A 26,515-nucleotide genomic window follows, 5' to 3' on the forward strand; every position below is an offset into this window, starting at 1 on the left:
CAGAGAATACTAATTGTGAAATATTTAGGCAAATTAGTTGGGCATGTAAAAAGAAGGTGATCTGATGGGAGACTTTAATTACAGGAATATAGAATGGAAGGAGGGGATAGTGTATAGGAACAAGGAGAGTGAGTTTGTTGAATTTCTGAGAGATAATAACTTAAGTAGTATATCACTGAAGCAACTAGAAGCTTTAATGTTTTGGATTTGGTGATAACTTCACAAGATGTAGTTGTTAATGAGGTATTGACACAGCTGCCAGTTGGTGAGAGAGTGATCATGAGATACTTTTTGGGAAGTGGTGAAACAAGAGAAAGGTTACTGCCAAAAATGGATATATGTGGAAGTATACAGCTGGTGATTATAGGAAGCTCTACAGTCAGTTAGCTTTAGTTCATTGAGTAGAATAGCTGAGCAGAAAAGATGCTGACAGTGCATGGAAATTCACAATGTATAACTGCATATCAAGTGTTAAGTGAATTAATAGAGTAGTAGTGAAATGGATGAACAGTGAAATCAAATAATCTCTGGAAAAGAAAATGTTATGGAGGAAGTACAAGACTGTTGGTGGTGATCAGATCCATGAAGAGTATAAAGTGCAGACTAAAAAGGTGATGAGCATAGTAAAGAAAGAAAAGGTGCAGTATGAGAGGAGATTGGCTGGTCAGGCCAAGGTTAACACAGGGGAATTGTTCTGCTATATGGCAAGCAAGAGAAAGAATAATTATGGCAGGTTGACACTAGTGGATAGGTCATGACAGCAGAATAACAGTTGCAAAGGATATGATGGGTATTGAACGAGCACTTTATCAGCATATATCATACAGGTGTAGATGATGTGGTGCATTTTATAGAAGAGAGGCAAGTATTAGTAGATTTGGAAGTGAAACAATCCACATCTAACCTAACCAACACTGTATCAGGTATTGGTTAGGTTAGAAATTGGAATGGATCACATATCACCACGTATTTTTAAGCAATGTGCACCACAGTTGGCTATACCCTTGACCTGGTTATTCAATGAAGGTCTTGCAGTTGGTAGGGTTCCTAAGGAGTGGAAAGAAAACAAAACAAAACAAAAAAAAAACACTTCACAATCATGGTTTTAGGATCGAAGTTTACAATTATCAGCGTGTATAACTCTTGTTATGGAGAGATTCTTTTAGAATGGAATACAGGATTGGATTCATGGACATAGCATTCTTTATGATGGTCAGTATGGATTTGAAGAGGGTAGATCTCATGTTTTAGTAATTTACTTGCATTTTATGATAGGGTAATGGGTGTGTTAGATAAGGAAGAATCATATACAGTGATATTCTTGTACTTTGCAAAAGCATTTGATAGATTACCACATGATAAGTTGGTGTGCAAGCTATAGAGAATGGGAATAGATTGTATATTGGTTAGATGGATCGAAGATTGGCTCCGAACAATACCAGCAAGTTGTATACGATGAAGCAGCGTCTCAAAAAAGGAGGGTAACCAGTGGGATGCCACCTACTTCTGTTCTTGGGCCACTGCTATTTATCTTGTTTGTAAAATGATATATCATGTGGGTTGACTGGGGATTTTTAGTTGTTTGCTGATGATGATGCAAAGCTTTATTTAAGTAGCATTGCTGATGTTAATTCCTTTTAGGTAGATTTGAATAAAATTTTGACTTGGACAAAGTCAAAATCAATAAGTGCAAGGCGTTGCATTTTGGAGTACAGAAATATAAGACTGTGTACTATATCAACAGTACCATATTGTAGGAAGTGGATAAGATTAGAGATTTGGTAGTGATGATTAACAGTAGACTGAAGTTTACAGCTTTTGCAACACCAGTGCATATTGCTGGTGTTGCAAAAGCTGCACATCGTAGTGCTGCTATGATAAGAAGTACTCTAACATGTAGGGATAAGAAAGTGTTTGTGCCACTTTATGAAGCGCTGGTCAGACCACACTTGGACTCTTGTGCTCAAATCTGGTTCTTTAGTTTATTCACATCACACTTCAATGTGATGTGGAGACATTGGAGAGGGTGCTGTGTTTACAAAGAACAGCCTTTAAGAAGGCTGTTCTTTGTAAACACCTCTGGTTATGTAGAGAGGTTGAAAAAATGTGGATTGCAGTTTAGTGAATAGGAAGAAAAGAGGTGATATGATAGAGACATTTAAGTTAGTGAGAGGATTTTTTCAAATTAATCCAGATAAGATTATAAAAAGAGTAGGAGGCAAGAGGGGGAAAACTAGAGGTCATCCCTGGAAGTCATATAAGAGTGTGATGAAGAAGAGCGTGAGGAGTAGATTTTTTACATGGAGAATTGTCAATGAGTGGAATGCATTACCAGAATGTGTTGTTAATGCAAGGAATGTTAAGGATTTTAAGATTTGGTATGATAAATATGTTGTCAGTTAAATGAACCTCCCACAATGAGCTTGCTGACTCCATGGAGGGTGCAATAATCATAATAATAATTCATTATTTAGAATAATATATCACATTTAGAATGTGATATATAATTCTCACACATAGCATATATACATTTTATGTTTTTCTAATTTTAACTTTTAGACTTATGTGCTTTTATCGTATATGTATTTTTTTTAAACAACAGTTTATTATCTTTCAAAGAAATTACATAACTGTAGTATACATTTTGTTGCATGGTATTAAAATTATTATAATTAAGACAATATAATAGTATAATTAATGTTAAAAATTAATCTTAGTCATAACAAGAACAGTTGACAGTTTTACTTTAAACCATTTATACAGTTGTTTCTGCATTTGATCAGTTTCATTTATATATATGAGTTTATAGTTTATTTTTATTCACAATTTACCCTTACAGTTTTTTTTTCTTTTGTTACAGTAGGAAATGCTGAATGCATTCATTTTATTTTTTCACAGTACAATTAAAAAAAAAAAAATCACTGATGATGATAGTAATTTGTTCATACAGAATATATATGTTTATATAATTCACATCTTGTATTTTTTGTTTATTACAAATATATATAGAAAATACATTTTTAGATTAATATGATATTATGATAGAAGTGTTGCTTGTTGAGTGAACCTCCCACGATGAGTCTATCGACTCCATGAAGGTTACCAAAATAATAATAATAAACAATAATATACATACACTATCTATACATATAATTTATCACCAGCAACAGGAATAGTAGTAGTAATAATTTATTATTATTATTAAGTAAATTATAACATGTAGTGATAAAATTAGGTGTTAATGAAATGTTAATGATAAGTTTAGTTATAAACAGTACTTCTAGTTGTGACTGAGACCAAAACTCTATTATCATATACACAAAGATAGTGAAGTATATGTAACAGAGATGAAACTCATTCTCATAAGAATGAATAATATCATTAAAGGTCAAGTACAAGGATAATGTTGTACAGATGATATCAGTTGAGATAATGTGATCTGGATGTTAATTGTGTTATTATGGTTATCATGCAGCATTATAATCCCACCATCTTCAAAGTTAGAATAAGCTTTTGTGAAGACAATGGGATTTTTGTTTAATTTCGGTTTATGTTTTAGTGTATTATGTGCATGTATTTTCCCTTTAGTCTTTGAGATAACTGATCTTGTGTAGCCTTTCAGTTGTATGGACATGCTGTGTTTCACAGATGCTATGGTAGATAATTTTCTTAGTGTTGTGTCATATCCTTTACTTAGAACAATTTAGCTGCAATAATGTGAAGTTTTTTTGAAGATATTCAGTGTGTTTGGTCCATTTAAAGTGACAGTCAATATAAAGGCCCACAATGCTAAGTGTTAGCATTGATAATACAATGATATGTGCAGTTGAGTAGTGTAATTGGTACCGGATATGTGACTCTTGGGTTTTTAATAACCAATATTTAGGTTTTGGTATTGTTTATAATGATTGAATTGTTATGAAAATATCTTGTTAATTAATTCAGGTCTTGTTGTGCTCTAGAGATGGCAACACTAATGTTTTTATGGATTGTTAGTAGTGCAATGTCATCTGCATACTGATATATATGGCTCTGTATGTGGAGATTGTGAATGTCATTTATGCATATATTAAAAAGGGTAGGTGGTACTGCACCTTGAGAGACTGTGTTTGGTTTGAATATCTGTATTTGTTACCTGAATTCTGTTTAACAGGTAATCCTGAACCAGACATATAACTTTCTGCAAATTCCAATGGAGTGTAATTTGTCCAGTAATATTTCATGGTCAAGAGTGTCAAATACTTTTTTTAGATCTAATAGTATAAGTATGGCAAATTTGTTTTTATTCAGAGCTTTGTATATGGCATCTGTAATATCTTCTAGTAATTTGGTATTTTTTTTTTTTTTTCTGAGTCCATACTGATTTTGTGAGCTTACATTGTATTTTGCATTGTATTATTTTTTCTAAAATTTTTGAGATGGCAGGTAAATTGGCAATGAGTCTGTAGTTTTGTATATCATTTTTTACCCTGTTTATAGAGAGGAATATTTATTGTTGTTTTTAATTTTCCTGGGAGTAATACCCTTGTCTCTCCCTGAGCTAGTTTTGGGGTTAGTTGGGAGTTTGGAAATGGACAGAAAGAATATACTTTACTATTGACTGTGGCGAGTTAGTTTTGTAACGGGGATGATTTGACAGCTATCACTCTTGAGTAATGTAATGTTGTTTATGAAATTTTAGTTGAAGGATTCTGCTAGGAATTGTGGTTCCATGTCTTGGCTGAAATTGTTGGTGATGATGTCTTGCAGGGACGTTTTAATTTGAGCAATTAGTTGAGTGTTGACCATGTTTGTTTCATATTGCTACTATCTGTAAAAAATTTCTGGAAGTTGTAATGTCTTTTTGGCAGAGCATATTTTGGCTCTTAGTTGGCTGCTTGTATGTTAGTAAATTGTCATCATTAGGTAATGTGTTTAATATCTTCCATAGATTGTTCTTTAGGAAAAGTTGTTTAGTATCTTATTGTTGATCTAGAGATTTGCATCTGTTGGTTTTCTTTTTTTTTAAAACATTTGTTGACTTTTTGACTTTTTGTATATTTCTGTAAAACTGAAGATAAACTTTTTGGATAAAGAACACACAACACTTTATAAACAAAATTGAAAACATAACACTTGGCAAAAATGATTTATTAGTCAGATTTGATGTTTCTGTCCTTTTCACAAACATCCCAATCAATGGCACGATTCTTCTCCTACAGAACAATTTCCGCCCGACATTACAGCTCTCTTTGTCCATGTACTACATTCCAGTTACTTTGTGTGGCAAAATAAATTTTACCTACAAAAAGAAGGTACGGCCATGGGCTCATCTCTTTTCCCCCCAATTGCTAACTTTTATATGGAAGCTTTTGAGCAATGTGATTCCTTTACTCTAAAACCTACAATTTGGTTTAGATACATTGATGATGTTTTCGTTATCTGGCCACACAGTCATCAAACTTTAAACACATTCCTTAGCCACCTCAACAAACAACATGAGCACATACAATTTACTATTGAAATAAAAAATCTGAGCTTGTTCACTTTCCTGGATACACTAATCACATGTCTTCCCTCAGGCTGTCTATCCTTCACTGTTTACCACAAGCCCACACATACTGCCCAATATATACATACTAACTCATATCACCACCCTTCGCAAAAATTTGGAGTCATTAACACCCTCAAAAACAGAGCTATAACAATTTGCTCTAATGAACAAGCTCTTAAACAAGAATTAAAAATTATTAGTAATAATTTATAAATAATGGCTATAGCAAAAATTCTATTAATAAAGTTCTTCATAAAACTTCATCAAAAAATAATATAGATTACATTAAAACTGTAGCTATCCCATACATTAAAGGATTATCAGAAAAAAATAATAGAATCCTAACCCATTACAATCTTAATGCCACTTTTAAACCACCTTTAAAATTAAAAAACATATTCAAATATATATATATATATATATATATATATGGGAATAAATTTTTAACTTGGGTATATTGTATATTAGGATAACCAAGCAATTTTATATGCTTGGTTATTTTAGCTCCTAATCCCAAGTATGCAAACAATTAAGTTTGCGCCTGAAACAAAGTTCAAGTCTAAAGATGGTACAACACCAGGGCAACTCATTGTAAAGGTGGTTAAAGCTTTGATCACTATTCTTAGTATTTTCCCATAATGTAAAGCACATCTCACTAGAAGATGTATACTGCAATGCATTATGGGTGGGGTCACTACCCAGACCGGTTTCGACCTTTTTTGAGGTCTCCTCAGTGAGTAGCTAGACCCTAAATACCAAGGTTTTAGTAATACAAAGCCTTATCAACTTTACCTATATAAGTTGCAACAAGGTGTATTAAGTTTTAATAAAAATCTCTGGAGGAGATATTGATGGGAATAAATTTTTAACTTGGGTATATTGTATATTAGGATAACCAAGCAATTTTATATGCTTGGTTATTTTAGCTCCTAATCCCAAGTATGCAAACAATTAAGTTTGCGCCTGAAACAAAGTTCAAGTCTAAAGATGGTACAACACCAGGGCAACTCATTGTAAAGGTGGTTAAAGCTTTGATCACTATTCTTAGTATTATACTAAGAATAGTATTATACTCATTGTAAAGGTGGTTAAAGCTTTGATCACTATTCTTAGTATTATACTAAGAATAGTGATCAAAGCTTTAACCACCTTTACAATGAGTTGCCCTGGTGTTGTACCATCTTTAGACTTGAACTTTGTTTCAGGCGCAAACTTAATTGTTTGCATACTTGGGATTAGGAGCTAAAATAACCAAGCATATAAAATTGCTTGGTTATCCTAATATACAATATACCCAAGTTAAAAATTTATTCCCATCAATATCTCCTCCAGAGATTTTTATTAAAACTTAATACACCTTGTTGCAACTTATATAGGTAAAGTTGATAAGGCTTTGTATTACTAAAACCTTGGTATTTAGGGTCTAGCTACTCACTGAGGAGACCTCAAAAAAGGTCGAAACCGGTCTGGGTAGTGACCCCACCCATAATGCATTGCAGTATACATCTTCTAGTGAGATGTGCTTTACATTATGGGAAAATACTAAGAATAGTGATCAAAGCTTTAACCACCTTTACAATGAGTTGCCCTGGTGTTGTACCATCTTTAGACTTGAACTTTGTTTCAGGCGCAAACTTAATTGTTTGCATACTTGGGATTAGGAGCTAAAATAACCAAGCATATAAAATTGCTTGGTTATCCTAATATATATATATATATATATATATATATATATATAAAGCTAACTAAATGAGATGTTATGTGCAGATTTTGGAATGTAGAAGATAGATAATGAAGTGACAAGATATTTGGCAGCATCTAAGAACTGGAAGAAATAATGCCATGAAAATGCTACCCTGATTGGCTTTGGATACTAGATAGCATATCTGCTCTCCAACCAACTGAATGGAGCCTCTGTAGCTCATATGGTATTTAATGAAGCTCTTTGGTGGAAAGACCTGGTTTCGATTCTCATCTATGATATGAAGAATCTTTATCAGGACTTTTCGAATGAAGGTTAGTTTAGCCAGTTCTCATATGGAGGCAGAGGGTTTTTCTCAAAGAAACTCAGGTTTTTCGTCCCTCAGAACAGGCAAACCGGCCATTAGAACACACAGAATTAACATACATAATACACTATTTCTAGGAAACAACAGTTGGCCCCCTGCCAAGGAACCATAAAATTAGGCAAGTTACCAATTGACAAATAGTCCACCGCCACCCACAACAGTGGACTGGGTTTCTGGGTTATCATGGAATGGTTTGTCAGAGAAATTGATTAAATAAGATTTGAAGTTCTTGTTTTCATTTGATTTCATAATTTTAGTATGTTTAAACCTTATTTTTCAAGGTTTTGATTATACCTAATTTTTGTTGAGGGTTATGGAATGAGCTTGTAGGTACTTGCCTGTGTGGGTTTTTTCTTTCCTATAGACTTCTAATGATAATCCTCCAACGATGTTTTTGTTGATAAGGATTGTAGGAACAGTCATTTTTTGTTCTTTTCTACTTCTAATGTGAATTTTATTTTAAGATATTGATTATTCAGAAAATATACAAAATCTTGAAGGTCTTTGTGGGTATGTTTCCAGATTATAAAAATGTCATCATCATATCTCCATACAGTGGTTTTTAGGTTGCCTGAGTTCTAGCTGATCATCAAAGTTTTCCATGCATAAGTTGGCAATAGAGGTGAGCCCATATCAGACCATTTGATGATGATGAACAGCCTACTTTTCTACCCACCTCAGGGTGAATGCCTCTCGCACTGTGGGAGGTTTGGGTCTACTACTCCCATGGTGACCCAGCCCACATTGGGAGAATGTATCGATACTTGGGTGAATGAATGTATGAAGGTGGAGGACAATCACAAATATCCATGCCTACACAGGATCAAACTGTATATTTGGTAGTAAAATTTTACTTTCCAAGTAAAGAATGAAGATTTTAAGCAATGATGGAAGAGACATGTGATCTCTGGAGGACATAAGATTTCAAGTATATCTATTGATTCTTCAACAGAGATGTTAATTAATGAAACTACATCTAAATTATCTAATATATATCTGATGAGGAGGGGTGCTTAAGGATCAAAGCTATATAACTGAGAGGAGACCTCCACATAGCTTTTAAAGGAATGTGGAGAACCGACCAGGGCTTCTGACCTAATGTCCAATCCTCACCTTCTTGTGATGCACCCTGTTAGGTATCTACCTGGATACTGAACGGACGAGGATGCTGGCAATTTGGGATTTAGCCAACCAAATTGTATTCTTATTGGCTCAAACCAAAATTTCAAATGATGGTATGACATGACAGAATTTCATGCCAGCTGGGGCATCGCTCGGTTAAACAAGGCTCCCGTTGTTTTTGCCAGGGAACCAAGGCAAACAGCGAAAAGTCAACTACTGGAACAAATCCTAAAACCCACCCTAACTCAACGTCACCAGAGTTCAAGATCGGTACTATCAACTTAAGAAGCCTGAATGGCAAAGAAATGGAGCTAGCTGAGGAATTGGATAAGTACTAGATCGACATAATAGGAGTGACTGAAACAAAGAAGGCAAAAACTGGTGAGATCTTTCTGAGTAATAAATACAAAATGTTATATGCAGGCAATGACAATCAAGGTAAAGAAGACGTAGCCATTATATTCAACACTAAATATGAGGCTAATCTTCTTGAATGGCAGGCAGTCTCAAGTAGAGTGATGTGGGCAAATATGAGAATGGGGAACTGGACAATGAGACTTATTTGTGCCTAATGGTCCCACGGAAAGTTCTATTAAGGTAGAAGTGGAGGATTTTTGAGGCTTTAGAGAAAGCAACTGATACAATGAAAAAGGAAAAGTTGGTCCTTGTTTGGGATCTAAATAGCAGAATAGGAAATGATTGTCAGAAATGTAAGAAAATATTTTGGGAAAATTTGAAGAAAAGAGCAAAGCTAATAATAATGACAAATACCTATTGGATTTCTGCTCAAGATATGGACTGGTTATTACTAACACAATGTTTAAACATAAATGTTGTAATAGATTTCACGGTATGATATGATATGAACACAGATGGATAAGAAAATAACTATTTATTAACTTAAAAGCTAATATTTCACTGGTATTATATCCAGCATCTTCAGAGCACACAACACAAAGTTTGTTACAAATGCAAGACAAGCACAACCCGATGTAACAGTGGAACTAGTATAAGTAATTGCAACGTGCAACACAAGACTAAAGTCCTAATATGGCACCATCTAGGTTTTAAAAAAAAAAAAAAAAAGTTCAAAGTTTTGAAATAGTAGTCCAAATGATAGTCTTAGAAAGTTTGAAAAAATAAAATAAAATAAATAAAATAAAAGTAGTAAATGTTGAAAGTTTATTCGGCTCCGAATGAAGAGACCTCAATAAAGGTCGAAACTTGTCTGGATAGTGGCCATCCCTTTAATGTATAACATTATACATATCTGCAGGGAGATGTGTTTTGCATTTTGGGAGATACTGAGATAGGAGTGATGTTAGCTTGCTTCCCCGTTGCAATGAGTTGCCCGGTGTTGTACTACCTTACCCTAGTCCTGAAGATAGTTTCAGCTGCAAACTTTGTTTGCTCACACTTGGATAAAGGATTAAACTAAATTTATAAAAGTAATAAATATTAATTTGGTTTTAGGATGACTGTCTCCCAAATCTTTGGTAGATTTATACAGCCATACTTGTTAAGGTTTAGAGTATGTTTTTAAGGCTTCTGTTGATTCCAGGAACAACCTCTCTGACTTGTAGAAGCTTCTGTGCATTACTTTTGTTTCTTTCCAATTGATCCTGTGTGCAGGTGTATCCAAAGCATGGTCTGCCAGACCCGACTTGCCATAGGAAAAGTGTCGGATATATTTTTTGTGTTCACTGAGGCAGATGTCCACAGTTCTTCCTGTCTGTCTGCAGTAGGCTTGATGTCTGACGAACACATAAGCCTATCCACAGGTTTAAACATAAAAACATACACAAATTCACATGGAGAGAAGAGGCAAGGAATAAGAAAAGTCTCATTGATTATGTTATTGTTGATACTGATGTTTTCTCCCTGTTGCAGGACACCAGAGTGTACAGAAGGATTTGAAATTGGAAGTGATTACCATTTAGTCTTGAGCAGGATAAAATTGAATTTCATATTGAAAAGAATAACATGTAAGAAAGTTTTAAAGTGAATAAAAGTTGAGCAGCTCTCAGATGTGAACTGTAGACTAAAATACACAAAGATTATTGAAGAAAAAATGAAAGAGTTTGAGAACAGGAATCAAACCTTGGAGATTTGGTGGCAAACTCTGAAGAAAACATTGATTGATTCTGCCAGAGAGGCATGTGGTGAGGTTGTCTGCAAGGATAGAAAAATTAGGACACAGGAAGTTAAAGAGGCAGTGAAGGGAAAGAAGAAAGCATATCAAAAGTTCCTGGTAAATAAGTCAGCTTGTGTTCTTAGAGAATACAGCGACAAATGTAAAAAATCTAAAAACGGTGTAAAACTGGCTAAGCAAAAATCATGGATGGACTTTGGTAACAACAACGAAAATAAATATCAAGAAGGTGGCAAAATATTCTGGAGGTTGTTGAAGAAACTGAGAAATGGAGGAAAGACTGCTGTAAAAGGAATTAGAAATGATAAAGGTGATATGAAAATAGGAGAAAAAGATATCTTTGAAGTATGGAGTAATTACTTTGAAAAATTGCTAAATGAAACAAGCAGTGATCACAACACAGTGGTAAAAAAACTGACTAGGCATGCTTTCAGGAATACATATCCATACTTGATGTAGAAAAGCCATCAAAAGCCTGAAATGTGGAAAGGCAGCAGGAGTAGATGATATTCAACCAGAAATGCTGAAGTATGGTGGTATAAAAGTCTTACAGTGGCTGCACTGCATAGTTCAGAAGGCCATGGACAGAGGGATGAATTCCAGATGATTGGAGTAGAACTCTCATAGTTACCATGTATAAAAAGGGAAATAAAACTGAATGTGAGAATTAGGGGGGTATTTCATTACTGAGTGTTCCTGGTAAGATATATGCAAGTATACTTGAGAAACGGTTGAGAAGGATTGTGGAAGAGAAGCTTGGTGAAGAACAAGCTGGATTCAGGCCAAAGGCTGTCAGGATCAGATTTTCACTTTACGACAGATAGTTGAGAAATCATGGGAATATAACAAAGATCTGTATTTAAGTTTAGTCGATTTGGAAAAGGCATATGACAAGGTGCCAAGAGAGAAGCTATTCAAAACGCTACAGTTGTATGGTGTCAGTGGGGCATTATATCAAGCAATACTTAGTCTTTATTTGAGTTGTAAGTCAGCAGTTAGAATTGAAGTAAGTTCAGGAAGATGGTTTAATATTAAATCTGGTGTCAAACAAGGATGTACATTATCTGTCAGTTATTCATTATCTATATGGATCACATTATGAAGGAAAGCGGCATTAAACCTGATATCAAAATTGGAGATGTTGATGTCAGCTCTTTGCTTTATTTAGATGATATCATACTTCTAATTAAATCTGTTACAACTCTGCAAGATTCCCTGACTTAATTGAATAACTGTTGTAGTAGATATTATTATGTTACACTTCCAGGGAGTTCAAAGACGCGTTGAGGGAGAATGTGCCAAAAGCAGCGAATGAAATTCCCTTCCAACTACTAACCATGCTCAAACTTTACTTTTTGTGTGAGCCATTAGTAGTAGAGGCTCTACCAGTCGATCAACCTTTGCTGGCATGGTATGAAGGTCAGCTTAAAAAAAAACAAAGACAATAAAAATAAGCAGAAACATTGAAAATATCAACTGCATTGTGAATGGAAAACTTAGAACAAGTAGAGCATTTCAGCTACTTAGGCATGATTTTTAGTGACGATGGAAATTAAATAGAAATTGACAACAGAATAAATAAAACTGGTATGGTAGGAACTCAACTGAATAAATTTATATGGAATAAGAGAGAAATTAGTCAAAAGACTAAATTAGCTATATACAAGACAGTCTTCAAACCAATTTTAACTTATGGATCTGAGAGCTCAGTTAGAAATAAAACACTTAACGAAAGACTAGAGACCGCAGATATGAGAGTCCTGAGAAAGATTAGGGGTATGAACAGATGGCATCAATGGCAATATCATATTAAATATGAGGATATTAGGAAAGAACTTGACATTGTCGGCATCCAGGAATGCATTTGCAGAGCTAATCTCAGGTGGTATGGTCACTTAAACAGAATGAGCCAGGAAAGATTAGGAAAACAAGTGTTCTTTGCCAGGGTGGCAGGAAAAGATCCAGATTAAGATCAAGATATAGGTGGATTGATATAGTAAAAAGTGCCTTAGAAGACAGAAATATGAAATCTGATGATATTGGAGTCTTGACAGGTAACAGACTGATTTGGAGGAAAATTGTAGATAGGAAGTTGGTAAAGAAATAAATTTTTCATGTAGTACCATCATATCCTGTACATCCCTTGAGGTATATATCAGGAATTTGATGATGATGATGATGAACTCATCTGAGAATCCCTCCCCATTGGCGCATCCCGGAGTTTATTGCACCCATAACTTACCTTATATTGAAGAAACTGGATGTATATAATCCCTATGTGTAAAAAAAAAAAAAAAAAAAAAAAAAAAAAAAGCACAAATGACACATTAAATTTAACAATTTTGGTGAAGCAGTTTTCTCGGATCACACTCTCAACACCCTACACCAAATTGATCGGAAAAGTATTTGCTCGTTACATCATACAGAAACCTGATATGAACAAAATTTAAAGATGCCTTTGAAATTTTGATTAACCACTCCAATCTTAACAATAATGGTGGCATCAAAATCCTAAGGATATGATGGCACACATTCAGCCCACTTAGTTCCAGCAAACCCTGACTTTAGGACTTTAAGCAATTTTTCATCTTTTATTGGCCACTATCCATACCGGTTGGCTGTAATTTATATGTATACTTATATAAGTATTAGTTTTATTTTTATTTATTATTTATTAATTTTTTCCTTTTTGTAAACATATTGCTCTCCAGCTTAATTTAATTTTGTAACCTAATGGATAATAATAATAATAAGACTCTAGCTCTGATGTAGTAAGGTTTTTTTTCCCCACCAGAGGTAAGACCAATAGTTGTAACGGTTGATCAGTAACTTGAGCATCCATGTAGATTGTAGTGTGGCTTGTTTCTTTGTATATATGTGTATACTCCAGATGATGACCTTAATGTGAAGGTCGAAACGTCAAGTTTTTATTTTGGTTTATATTAAACTAAAGTTTTACTCTTAACATGGTAATTGTTTCCATTATTTGCATAATGATTTCATTTAAAGTTATTGGATCTTCCAAACTAAGTTGACTCTTCCCATCTGTATTTATATGAGGTTGTCTATGATATTTATTCACTATGATTGTCTAGTCTGGTTTGCTATGTAGAGTTTCATTGCTAGTGTTTGTGAAGTGTTGGCACTTTTGTGGAAAGTGGTAGCTATTATTCAATGATCGGCTATTTTTATTCTTATTATTGATGTTGTTTATGAGTTTGTAGGTGCTCTTATGTTGATATGATTGATGCATGATTTTGAGTATTTCCTCTCTTGTTGGAGTGCTTACAGAACTTATTTTAAAATGGAATTTCTTAATTCTAGCAATAGTAATATTAACCAAGTTAATAGCTACTATTACTACCCGGTGACGCACTCAGGATTTAATCTTGGGGGGGGGGGGGGTTGAGTACACGATTTACGAATACACACTATGCATTGCATATGACCTATGACTGAGCATCTGCAGTGATCACCAATACATAATAAGTAGTATAGAAATAGAAGACACAACGTAAATAAAAAAATGAATTTTAATTAGAAAAAGATTATTGGAGAAGTTTCTATTGTTTATTTCCTTTTTCTTTTTTTGGGGGGAGAGGGGAGGGGACAGGGTCCCTTGTCACCCCTCCCTGGGTGCACCACTGTTAATATTATTTGCATCTTTACTACTTAATATTTGTATTATTATTAGATAGTAAAGGCTAATATTTCAATGGTATGTTGATTAGCATCTTCTGAGTAAAGAGATAGAATCTTTTTAGACAATGCAAAAATTACTGGGCACAATGCAGCTGGAATATGTAATGTTCCCAGTCAATTTTAAAATGTTCTTATTACAAATAACTACTTTATATGCAAAAAAAGTAACAGAATTCTTTCATTATGAATCCAAACACAGATAACACCCATTTCACACACCCACACACACACATACACACACTGCAGTATGTATGAGGGATTTCCGAAAAGTAGGTAACACTTTTTTCTTCTTCTTAATAGTGGTGAAAGGGAATGGGATAAAACATGATAGCCAGATAGACTCATTTAATAAAGGTCATAAAGACTGCCATTGCAGTATGACACTACTGTTGCCTCACAGCTAATTCCAGTTACAAGATGGTGGCTACCGTTCAAGTGTGGCGGTCCAAAACAAGTGTCCATGAAGTTATTAGTTTTTTGCAAGCAAAAGGGGCTTCCAAGTGACACTCACCATGAACTAGTTGCCATATATGGTGAAAAAATAATTTCAGAGAAGCAGGTGTGTTTTTGGTGCAATGAATTTAAAGCAGGTCATGATGACATTGAAGATCATCATTGGGTGAGTGGACTTTCGTTGATCAGTGAAGGTCCACCATTTCATGCATTAAGGGCATTGTTCTTGAAGACCAGCAAGTGAAATTGCACAAGCAGTGAACTTGAGTAAGTCCACTGTTTACAAAATTGGTCACGATGCCCTTGATTTTTGAAATTTGTGCTTCCATTGGGTTCCCCAACAGTTGTCAAAGGAGCATAAGACAGCATGCATGCATGAGGAGCGTCTAGAGAACCTGTTTTGTTACAGTGACAAAGGTGAGGATTTTCTCGCTCGCCTAGTCACAGAAGGCAAAACATGGGTTCATTACTTTATCTCAGGGAAAAAACAAGACTCCATGATCTGGAAACATCCACCACTTCCTGTGTGGAAAATTCAAAACCGTTTCCACTGTTCGAAAAGTCATAACCACAGTGTTCTAGGATTGCCAAGGCTTTCTGTTGATGGACCTTGCCAAAGGGAGGAACATCAGTGCAGAACTTTACTGTGCAATATTGAACAAACTGAAAGCCAAAATTCTATCAAAAGACTAAGACTCCTGACAAATGTCATTATTTGGGTGCACAACAATGCTACTCCACACTCACTGTTCACACCACATGTGAGCGGTTGCTTTGTAATTGTGACACACACACACACACACATAGCCCAGACTTAGTGCCTTCAGACTTCCATTTGTTTGGCCTCAAGAAACTCCTTTCTGGAAGGCATTTCATTATGGATGAGGAAGTTCATCAGTCAGTGCGATGTTGGTTACTTGACTGTGGGTATGGGCTTCTTCAATACTGGTATTGATAAACTGATCTATTGTTGGGACAAGTGCATCGATAAATTTGGAGACTTTGTGGAGAAGTAGTGCATGTTCACTTATTTCTTGGTGTATAATTTCAACTTCCTATTATTAAACATCCTAGAGAAAAAAATAGGTTACCTTACTTTTCAGAAACCCCATGTAGCTACTGTAGTAATTCATTCATTCATTCATATATATTTGTATTTCATTACTATTAACATCATGCTGTATCACGAATCCTCTGTTTTTAATAATCTAAAAGTGATGCTACTTGATACAAAATAGAAAAATATAAAAATGTTAGTGGTAATCAATCATTAACTGATATTAATTGTTTGGGTCTTAATTCCATTTTAAAATAAACTTTATTGGTATTTTTTTAAATAGTGATTGGTGCCTGCATAAATAAAGACTAACAAAAAAAAAAAAAATCAATATGAGGAATATTTTAAATTAATTTTATGGAATGTTAGATTTGAGTGTGAACTTTCCAATTTATGTAAAATCTGTGAACACAAAAACAAGCTTTCACCATATGTCTTGAGCAGGATTGCTAAAATGCATATTAGTGCACTTCTAGTTAAATATAATAAATGAAATAAAAATTACAGAAAATTTATAAATTTGCATAAATGACAAACAAAAATATTTTAAATGATTAAAAAAAAAAAAATTCTATATCAGTTAAAATTTGTGATTGATTCCAGATCATGTAATGATGTCTAAAATAATTTATATACATGAATCATACTAAATATTTCCTTTTTTACTATTATGCATCAAAAACCTGCTGTTTAGGCATTGATCTTCAGATGGAATTTCTTATAAGGTTGAGAAAATCTGATGTTAGCATTAAAAACCAGCTGCAGTAATACTAATATTAATGAATAAAACAGTCTGCTTGAAAAAGGTGCATTATTTTATAATATCATATGAAACAGAAACATTGCACAATTGTAATGTTACATCTCAAAATAGAATTGGTCTGTTCTGTAGAGTAATAAAAATATCTGGTAAAATACTATAATGTTCATAATTAGGATGTTGTTTTTGATTGTCTTTAACTAATTTACTTTCTTTTTCAGATGTAAAAGCAAAAGTAATACAGAAAGCACAACTGCTGCAACAAAATCCAGTTCAACGACCTCTGGCAATGAACTCTCAGGAAATAATGCTCCATTACCTAATGGAACTGGTGGTAATGGTAGTGGTGGTGGTGGTAGTAGTAGTAGTGTATGCAGTGCTTCTAGTGGAAATACCCAGCCATCAGGTGCAACACCAAATAACAATAGTAGTAGTAGTAGTAGCAGTAGTAGCAGCACTACTGTTCTTACTACTGCTACTACTGCTACTTCTACTCCTACTGCCACCACCACTACTACTGCATCTGCTACTCGAAAGGTTGAAAAACTTGAGAGAGAAAAACCACAGCAACGACTTCGTGGAGTAACTCCATTCCATAGGCGCAGCCCAGTGACTGATGTTACTTTAGAATATGAAAACTGTGTTGCAACCCAAGCTCAACAATTTCGTATTAGCTCAGCACCAAGCACTCCAGTACTGGGTGTTACCTCTTCCACTTTCCAGTACAAAAATCTCAGCCAGAATCTAAGGTCAGCAACACCAAGTGGATTGCCACAGTTACACACTACACTTAATCAACCATCATCACTTGGCTCACCTCATCCTGGGACCCCTCTTACAGATGGTGTAAATTCTCAGCTCTCATCTGCTGATCCAGCAATGCCAACTCTTTCTCCTCATCCTCCATTGTCAAGGGAGGAAGAAGGATCGAGATTAGAATCTCAACCCAGTGCTGCTACACAAAGTCCTATTACTATCCCAGAACCCACTAGTAATAGCAGCATGAAGGATAAAGTTCAGAATGATCAGGTTAGTTGTACAGTTAAGTCTACAAAATTTTCATTGTCCAACCTTTTCCTACAGTAAAGTTGTATGTGGGTTAATAACATTTGACATAAAAAAAAAAAGAAGTTAATATTGCCTTCTCTTGAAAGCCTTACTGTAAATTATACCTGACAAAAAGTTATATTTTTGTTTGTATTCCTATTTTATCCAGACATTAGGAAACAAAACTTTTCATGTGATAATGTTATGATAAAATAGGAATACATAACTAACTTTTCTTTAAAACTTAGTTATGAAGAAAATTTAGTTATCTTCATAACTAAGTTTTTTGTATATAGAGTAGATTGACTGTTGCTAGTTGTACTTTAGTGTTTTTGTATTATTACCAATTCTGTATATCATATACAGAGTGTAAGATACCAAAATAATCTCTAGTATCCCTAAAATTATAATATTGTTTGCATTCACATGATTGTTGACAAGTTTATTTAAATGTTGGATTGGGAGCCAGTATCTTATCAGTCTAGTTAAGTATGGTAGATTCATCCTCATACTTCTGAATCTATTTCTGAATGATCTGTGTGTCTTGTGACATGGTGCATTATCTTGCTGGGAGTAACTTTTAGTAAGTGGATGAACTTTGAGCATGAAATGAGAGGACATACTGTGTTCTAAGAAAATACTGCTCATACACCAGCATAGGTTAATAATAGGTTCATGCTATTGTGCCATATCCTGGTCTTGCCGGGAGATGAGTTCATTGTACCTAACAAACATTCTTAACTTCTTATGGTCCAACAATCAGAAAACAACCAACCAATAGCAGTTTTTGGCAAAAGATAGCTTGTTGATGTTGAATTGTCAGGGGAATTGTCAATCTATATAAAGATATATGATTTTTTTAATTTTTTTTTTTATAAGGGGTGCTTAAGGGTCAAAGCTGTATGACTGAGTCAGCTATGTTAATGTCAGCTCTTTGCTTCATGCGGACTATGTTATACTTCTAAATAAATCCTCTACAAGTTTGCAAGATTCCCTGACTAAATTAAATAACTGTTGTAATAGATATGGTATGAAGGTCAGCATTAAAAAGCCAAAGACAATGAAAATAGGTAGGATTGTCGAAAATGTCAACTGTGTTTTGAACGGGGAACCTGTGGTACAAGTAAAACATTTCAGCTACTTAGGCACGATTTTTAGTGAAGATGGTAAATTAAATATAGAAATAGACAACAGAATCAACAAAGCTGGTATGATAGGAAGTCAATTGAATAAATTCATATGGAATAAGAGAGAAATTAGTCGGAATACTAAATTAGCTGTATACAAGACAGTGTTCAAACCAGGTTTAACTTATGGATCTGAGAGCTAGGTCAGAAGTAAAACACTTGACCAAAGACTAGAGACCGCAGATATGAGAGTCCTGAGAAAGATTAGAGGCGTGAACGGATGGCATCAATGGCAATATCATATTAAAAAAGAGGATATTAGGAAAGAACTTGACATTGTCAGCATCCAGGAATGGATTAGCAGAGCTAATCTCAGGTGGTATGGTCACTTGAACAGAATGGACGAGATTAGCAAAACAAGTGTTTTCTGCCAGGTTGGTAGGAAAACGACCCAGAGGAAGACCAAGATATAGGTGGATTGATACGGTACAAAGTGCCTTAGACGATAGAAATATAAGATCTGATAATGTTGGAGTCTTGACAATTAACAGACTGATTTGGAGGAAAATTGTAGATAGAAAGTTAGTAATGATGTAAATTTTTCATGTAGTACTATCATATTCTGTACATCCCTTCAGGGTACATGTCAGGAATTTGATGATGATGGATTTTTATAATGAAAGATAATTCTATTTTTTTTATTTTTTATTTTAATAAAAAAATATTAAGTGCATTTAATAAGGAAATGAAAATGAAATTAGTCAAATACTAAATTAGCTGTATACAAGATGGTATTCAAGCCAATTTTAACTTATGGATCTGAGAGCCTGGTCAGAAGTAAACACTTGACCAAAGACTAGAGACTGCAGATATGAGAGTCCTGAGAAAGATTATGAGCATAAACAAATGGTATCAATGGCAATATCAGATTAAAAACGAGGATATTAGGAAAGAACTTGACATTGTTGGCATTCAGGAATGTGTTAGCAGAGCTAATCTCAGGTGGTATGGTCACTTAAACAGAATGGACGAGGAAAGATTAGCAAAACAAGTGTTCTCTGCCAGGTTTCCTGGAAAAAGATCCAGAGGAAGACCAAGATATAGGTGGATTGATACAGTAAAAAGTGCCTTAGAAGATAGAAATATAAGATCTAATAATGTTGGAGTCTTGACAAGTAACAGACTGATTTGGAGGGAAGTTGTAGATAGAAAGTTAGTAATGATGTAAATTTTTCATGTAGTACTATCATATCCTGTACACCCCTTGAGGGTACATGTCAGGAATTTGATGATAATGATGGATTTTTATAATGAAAGATAATTCTATTTTTTAAAATTTTTATTTTAATAAAAAGTATTTGCCATTATTATTAGTTTTGCTCTTTTCTCCAAATTTTCCCAATATATTTTTGTATGTCTGATAAAGGTAATTTATAGATGTAAAAATAATTTAAGAAATCTTTTGCATGTTACAACTTGCAACAAGTTAAGTTAAACAGTTTTTCTTCTTAATCTTACTTATTTTTTGACAGTCGGTTATTATGTCCTCAAAATTTAAATGTTTAGCTATTTTGTATTCAGTCAGTATAATTGCATTATAATTGACAAAGAATATATGCATATTAAGCATAGGTTGTCAAGACAAATGTCTGGCGACTTCCAGTGCTGGTGGCAGTATGAGAGCTCTTATTATATCTGTGTTGTGTCATCTTTCCAACAATCATAATTGCTTCTGCAGAAATTTTCCAGTTTAGAAATGTCTGTGCATTTGCATTCTAAACAGATTATCTAATTTAGTTACCCTCTTCTCACCAACATATCCTCAGTCATATCACCTCTTCAGAGCACATTTCTTTCAGCTGTTCTGCTACCTAACATTCCAGTGTCCTAAGACAGTCTTAGTCACTTGCCTCTACACAGATTGTACTGTTTTCTTATCACACAGATATCCATATGACCAGATTGTTCCACAGAAATCCAGGTGTGGCGGATTAGTTCCATATAGAGTTATCCTTATCCATATTGACCAATATCACATATATTGGCCAATTTCCTTTCAGTGCATCTACTGAACTTCAGCTGTCTAGCCACCAAGACTCTGACCTCTTGCTTCCTCAGTCTGTTGGAGTTAAGTTCTTCTAATAAAATACATCTTGTTCCATCTTTTCTAACCAAAGTGAATGAGTTTACACTTAGCATTACGGAAGTGACATCCTGTTTTCATCTCCCCAAAGTACTGACTCATTCAGATCTTCTAAAAATACTACATTAGAGCTTCCTAATTTCGCATCATCAGTAAGCAGTTAACTCTCACTATAAAAAATGCTGTTATAACAAACTCACCCAATGTAACAAATTACCAGAAAATCCTGACTGAAGCCCCATACACACGTTACTGTTATAAAGAAACTTCACCATAGTAAACTACTTATGATAACAAACCATTATGGCCCATATAGTCAACTGTATCTCCTCCCAGATCTTGAACTATATCATTAATGCATAAACTAATCAACAGCAGTCCCAGAACAGAACTCTGATCCTTCTTGTCACCTTTCCTATATGAGCCATTAAACCCTATGCACAACTTGCTAGCTTTTATCTACCAATCATGCCTGTAACCAGGCTACCAACTGTTTGTTCTTCCTTATCCACTAGTTTTCAACAGTAGTTAGTTTGCAATGTGATATTCTATCAGATACTTTTACAAAATTGAAAAATTACAACATAATTATTTTCCATCAGTATGCTTGTCATCCTATTATAAAATGTAACCTTATTCAATTTGATAACTACAAGGATTTACAAAAATAAACAAGGTGGGATAATGTTTGTAGATTTATTTAAAAAAAAAAATGACAAATTTCAATATCAGTTAGTTGACAGCCTCATCAGTAAAAGCAGTAGAAAATGTACAAAAAGATCTGAATACTTGAACAACAGTTTTTATTTTATTTTATTTATTTATTTATTTTTTTTTATAAATGAAAGCAATTGATAACATAATAGCTAATCACACATCATTAGATACATCATACATTCTGCATAATGTGCATAAAGTCTGTAAGCAGTTATTAGCATAATGGAGATCTTGTATATCACAAAGGAATAAAAGACTAATAGATGCCATGTAGTATAAGGGCCATAGTTTCTGTTCAAGATACTATGTGAATGAATCACTTCATAAGACTCCTTAGACATCCTAGCAAAAAAGTTGTCCCTTCAGTTGTGGCATGGAAGTGGATGGCCAATCCATATCATGATGATGTGAGATCACATTTTTCTTTCCTTTTATGTTCCATGTTGCCTGTGCGCTCTTTCTTATGGATTTTGAAACTTCTCCATGTCTGACCAATGTAAAGCTTGCTGCATGAACATGGGGCTTTTTTATAAATATCATTCCCACATAAATAGCTCTACTGCTGCTCACAAATACAGGGTGACCAAAAAGAACTCTGGGGTTTCAATGAAATTTATTTTATGACATTTTGAAGCAGAAATGTATGTAGCATATATAATCAAAGTACAATTTCACAAGTTTGATTATCTATTAGTGGAACTCAATGTGTGCACCATTTACAGCCCTACAGACATCAAAATGAAATTATACCTCAGACCACACACAGGTAAGCATCATCGGGTATCCATAGGAATTCCTTCTATGGTTGCTGTTATTTCGAGTGTTAAACGAATGTGGCATACCTGGATATGCTAGAGAAATTTGTGTTTTCTCAGATTGAGAATGTGGAGGGCCTCATTTTTCAATAGGATGGAGCCCTACCACATTATACAGCAATTGTGTGGACTGTGCTCAACAACTGATACAGGAAAATGGATAGGCAGAGGTGGTTTCGTTGCTTGGCCACCACACATTCAAGATTCGATTTCAATGAATTTCTTCCTGTGGGCTATGTAAAAGGAATTGTGTATCAAAGAAAAAAACCTTGCCCACTCCATAGAATAACAGCAACCATAGAAGCAATTCCAATGGATATGCTTATCTGAGTATGGTCTGACGTGGAATTCCATTTTGATGTCTGTAGAGCTGTAAATGGTGCACACATTGTACTTTGATAATATATGCTACATACATTTCTGCATCAAAATGTCATAAAATAAATTTCATTTAAAATGCCAGAGTTCTTTTTTGGACACCCTGTAAATGCTGTGGGCGGACTAGGGTCAAAAGCTGAGTAATCTTTTTGATGTTCTCCTTAAAAAAAAGTGTGAGGTTGTAGTCCTTTGGAAATACTTTGTTGGGGAGGCTGTTTCACAGGCATGAGTTGGACAGAATGAAGACAACTAAGAGTAGCAGGTTTGGTGAGTATGCAGTTTGATTGTAAAGAGATGTTGATTGTCTGTTGCTTGAGTTCTTGTAGATCTGGTAGAAATTAGAGGATATGGCATATTGGATGTTAGTTCTGCTAAATATCATGGAAATATCTGTAGAAGAGACACAATGTGAAAATGATCTTCTATGAGACAGTGGCCAAAGAGCATCTGTGAAAGAGAAGTGTCATTAATCAACAGCCACACTTTTCTGAATGGTGTCAAGAAATTTTAGGCAGGTCGTAAGTGCACCAATCCAAACATAAGAGCAGTATTCTAAGGATGGGCAGATGTGAGATTTGTACAGAGTAAATAACTGGTCAGAATAAATATAATGTCTTGAGTGAAAAAGGTTGCCAAGTTTTTTTTTTTTGAATCTGAGAATGCTATAGAAGTGATGTGATTTTGCGAGGAAAAGCTTCGATTAAGATTCAGTCCAAGAAGAGGGATCTGGCCTTGACTGTTGAACTAAGCATTATCAAAAATAAGTGGAGGAAATCTAAGGTCTTTTTTATTTTTGCAAGAAAATAAACAAAACTGTGATTTGGAAGTATTTGTTAGATCTGAAACAGGCGACCTCATTCTACATGATGTCACCATTCCAGAGTCTAACAGAAAATAACCATAAATTGAGCATACTTATCATTTAGCACAGTGTAACTATGTTTTTAAAGGAAATAACATCTTGCAAATTAAATTTAGAGCTGTTTAAAATGAAGTTAATGCTATATATCAAATGTAACTGTAAGTCAACAAAAGGGGGCAGTTGGAAGAGAAATTATCAGTACTATTCTACACGTAAAAGAATGCAAATTATTCGGCAAGATGGGGCAAAGGTCTCCCTAATGCTACAAGAGCAGCGTAAGTGCCCGTGGGTGTTACATCTGAGAAAATTTCATGATACATACGTTCCCGGAATTGGAAAGCCCCCATATGAGGATCGGTGAGGTCACCCAGTCGGGGACCAACCGGAAGGACGATAGGAGAAATCAAACTCGGAAAGGTGGTGCTCTTGGGGAGCATATAAAACCCACAACACTGAATTGAATCCCCCCCCCCATTTTATTTGTTCCTGTATTCTCGCGTGTGCTCACATTAAGAGCTGACCTTCGAGAAGTTCCAGCATGGCACCGCCACAGAACACGGCAAGATCGAATGTAAGCCATCAATGAGAAAAAGCATTGACGTAAATCCATAGCAAAGAAACAGCATCCGATTCAGGAAGAGCACGTGAATTTCACATGGCGGTAGATTCAAGATAGCCAGAATTCCGAAAGAAAGAAGGACAGAGAGAACCCCGAGAGAAACCGAAATAGTGAAGATAAGTACTTTTATATGTTCTAGCCCCTTTTAGAGAAATTGACTAACAGTACGGAAGAGAGTGTATTTCGAATTTGTGATAAAAGGAAGTATGAAGAATTGAAATTTATGTGAATAACTCTATACCTTTGGACTGAATTTTAAGAACTATTAGTTTATTAGATATTTTGTTGTGACCCACTCAGGGGAAACGAATAATGTGCTAAATTCCTAGCAGGCCTAATGAGTTGTAAACTAAAATGTCAAATAAGTTGAGGAAATTGAATTGTAAAGATTTAGAATCCATGTTTGTTTTAAGAATGAGAGAGTGAGAGGAAAGCAAGAGTTTAACTTAGTATTATTATCTGTTTTGTTCCTGTACTATATTTAATAATTAATCCATTAAAATTGTTTGATACCTTTCATGCTTGTATTTCTGACCATGTTGACTGACCCTTCATAAAATTATGAACCTGTGATCATATATGTGGGCGGGGATATCCCAATCAAGAAAGGAAAAGGGGCATGACTGCAAATAAACTAGAAAACCTAAGGCTTCTGAATTTTAGTGAATGATATTAGTAGCACCTGATACCTTATAACTATCCTCAGGCTGAGTTTAACTCTAACCTTAAGGCCAAGGCTGGCACAGTAAATAAATATTGCCTGAGTGAATGAGGATAGCTTATAGTGATCAGGGAACAGGTATTTCTGGGGGCCCAAAATTGAGAAATTTGCTAGGTAAGCGATAAGATCACACATTCAAGTAAGATAGACGACTTAGGGATACTTGAAGTTAAATAAAGCAGATAGAAAACAAAGTATATATAAGAAAGTAAATCACGTAAAGAATAAAGATAAAAGATATAACAATGACAGAGTAAAAACGTAACACATTGAAGATGAGTAGGTTGTTTTCACCACAATGAAAGATATTGCAGAAATCAGTGTTCAGAACTCTTATTGCAGATGATCTTGGAGCTGGAGATGTTTGAGAACTGCAAGGCTTGTCGTATGAGTGGAGAGTGCTATCATCAGCAAAAATATGAATAGGATTTGCAACCAATGAAAGCAGGTCATTTATACAGCAGCGAACATGTTAATCCAAACAAGTCAAATTTTCTTGAAGTTTTTGGTTTGGTTTTTGTTTCAGTCCACTATTTTGGTTGAGTGCTACATGTTTTAACTGTCTCTACAATGTTTTATTAATAGTGCTATGTGTTTTTAATAAGTGTAAACAAGTTGGCATTGTGTAGCTATAAAATTAATACATCTCCAAGAAAGCATTCAAAAATATGCACTCTTTCTCAGCACACATCCATGACTCAAAGACAAATTGGCAACAAGTGGTTGGTTTGGGTACTGTTAATGCAATTTTAAAGTTTAGGGAGACAGGTACCTTTTCTCCTGACAGAAAAGGAAAATGTGGGCGAAAAAAGGAAAACTACACTTACTCAAAATCATTTACTAGTTAGGCAAAGCAAAATGATTCCAAGATTGTCTGATGTAGACTTAAATAGAGACTTGCTTATTTGGAGGCCTGAAATGGTTTTAAAAAAACTATATTTATAGACAAGCAGGATATTATATTATCTAATCATTAAACCAACACATTTTGTGGGAGGATCCACCTTAAAAAAGACCAAGTAGATGGACATGTGACACTATGTACTTAATAAACTAGCCACATTGTATATGAAATATAATGTATACAGTAGTGAACAAATTAATCTGAACAAGCCAAGTTTTTGTCAATTTTTTTTTTTTTTTTTTTTTTTCCTGTTCACAATGTTTTGGTTTTGGTTTAAGTTCACTATTTTGGTTGGGTGCTGTGTGTTTTAACTGTCCCTATGATGAGTGTAAAC

The 26,515-nt window shown here is 34.5% G+C and overlaps 1 protein-coding gene across 1 annotated transcript in view; it reads left to right on the forward strand.

Moving 5' to 3' along the window:
• Window positions 1-26,515, forward strand: part of LOC150092894 (mediator of RNA polymerase II transcription subunit 13-like) — a 557,023-nt gene that overhangs the window by 252,935 nt on the left and 277,573 nt on the right. Inside the window, exon 8 of the mRNA XM_090414065.1 lies at window positions 17,070-17,877. Coding sequence (XP_090270191.1) covers window positions 17,070-17,877 — 808 coding nt within the window. The remainder of the gene's footprint in view (window positions 1-17,069; window positions 17,878-26,515) is intronic.

The sequence above is a fragment of the Typopeltis vanoorti genome, chromosome 24 (assembly GCF_054136105.1).
Source record: "Typopeltis vanoorti isolate ZY-2024b chromosome 24, IOZ_Tvanoo_1.0, whole genome shotgun sequence".
NCBI classification, from domain to species: Eukaryota; Metazoa; Arthropoda; class Arachnida; order Uropygi; family Thelyphonidae; genus Typopeltis; species Typopeltis vanoorti.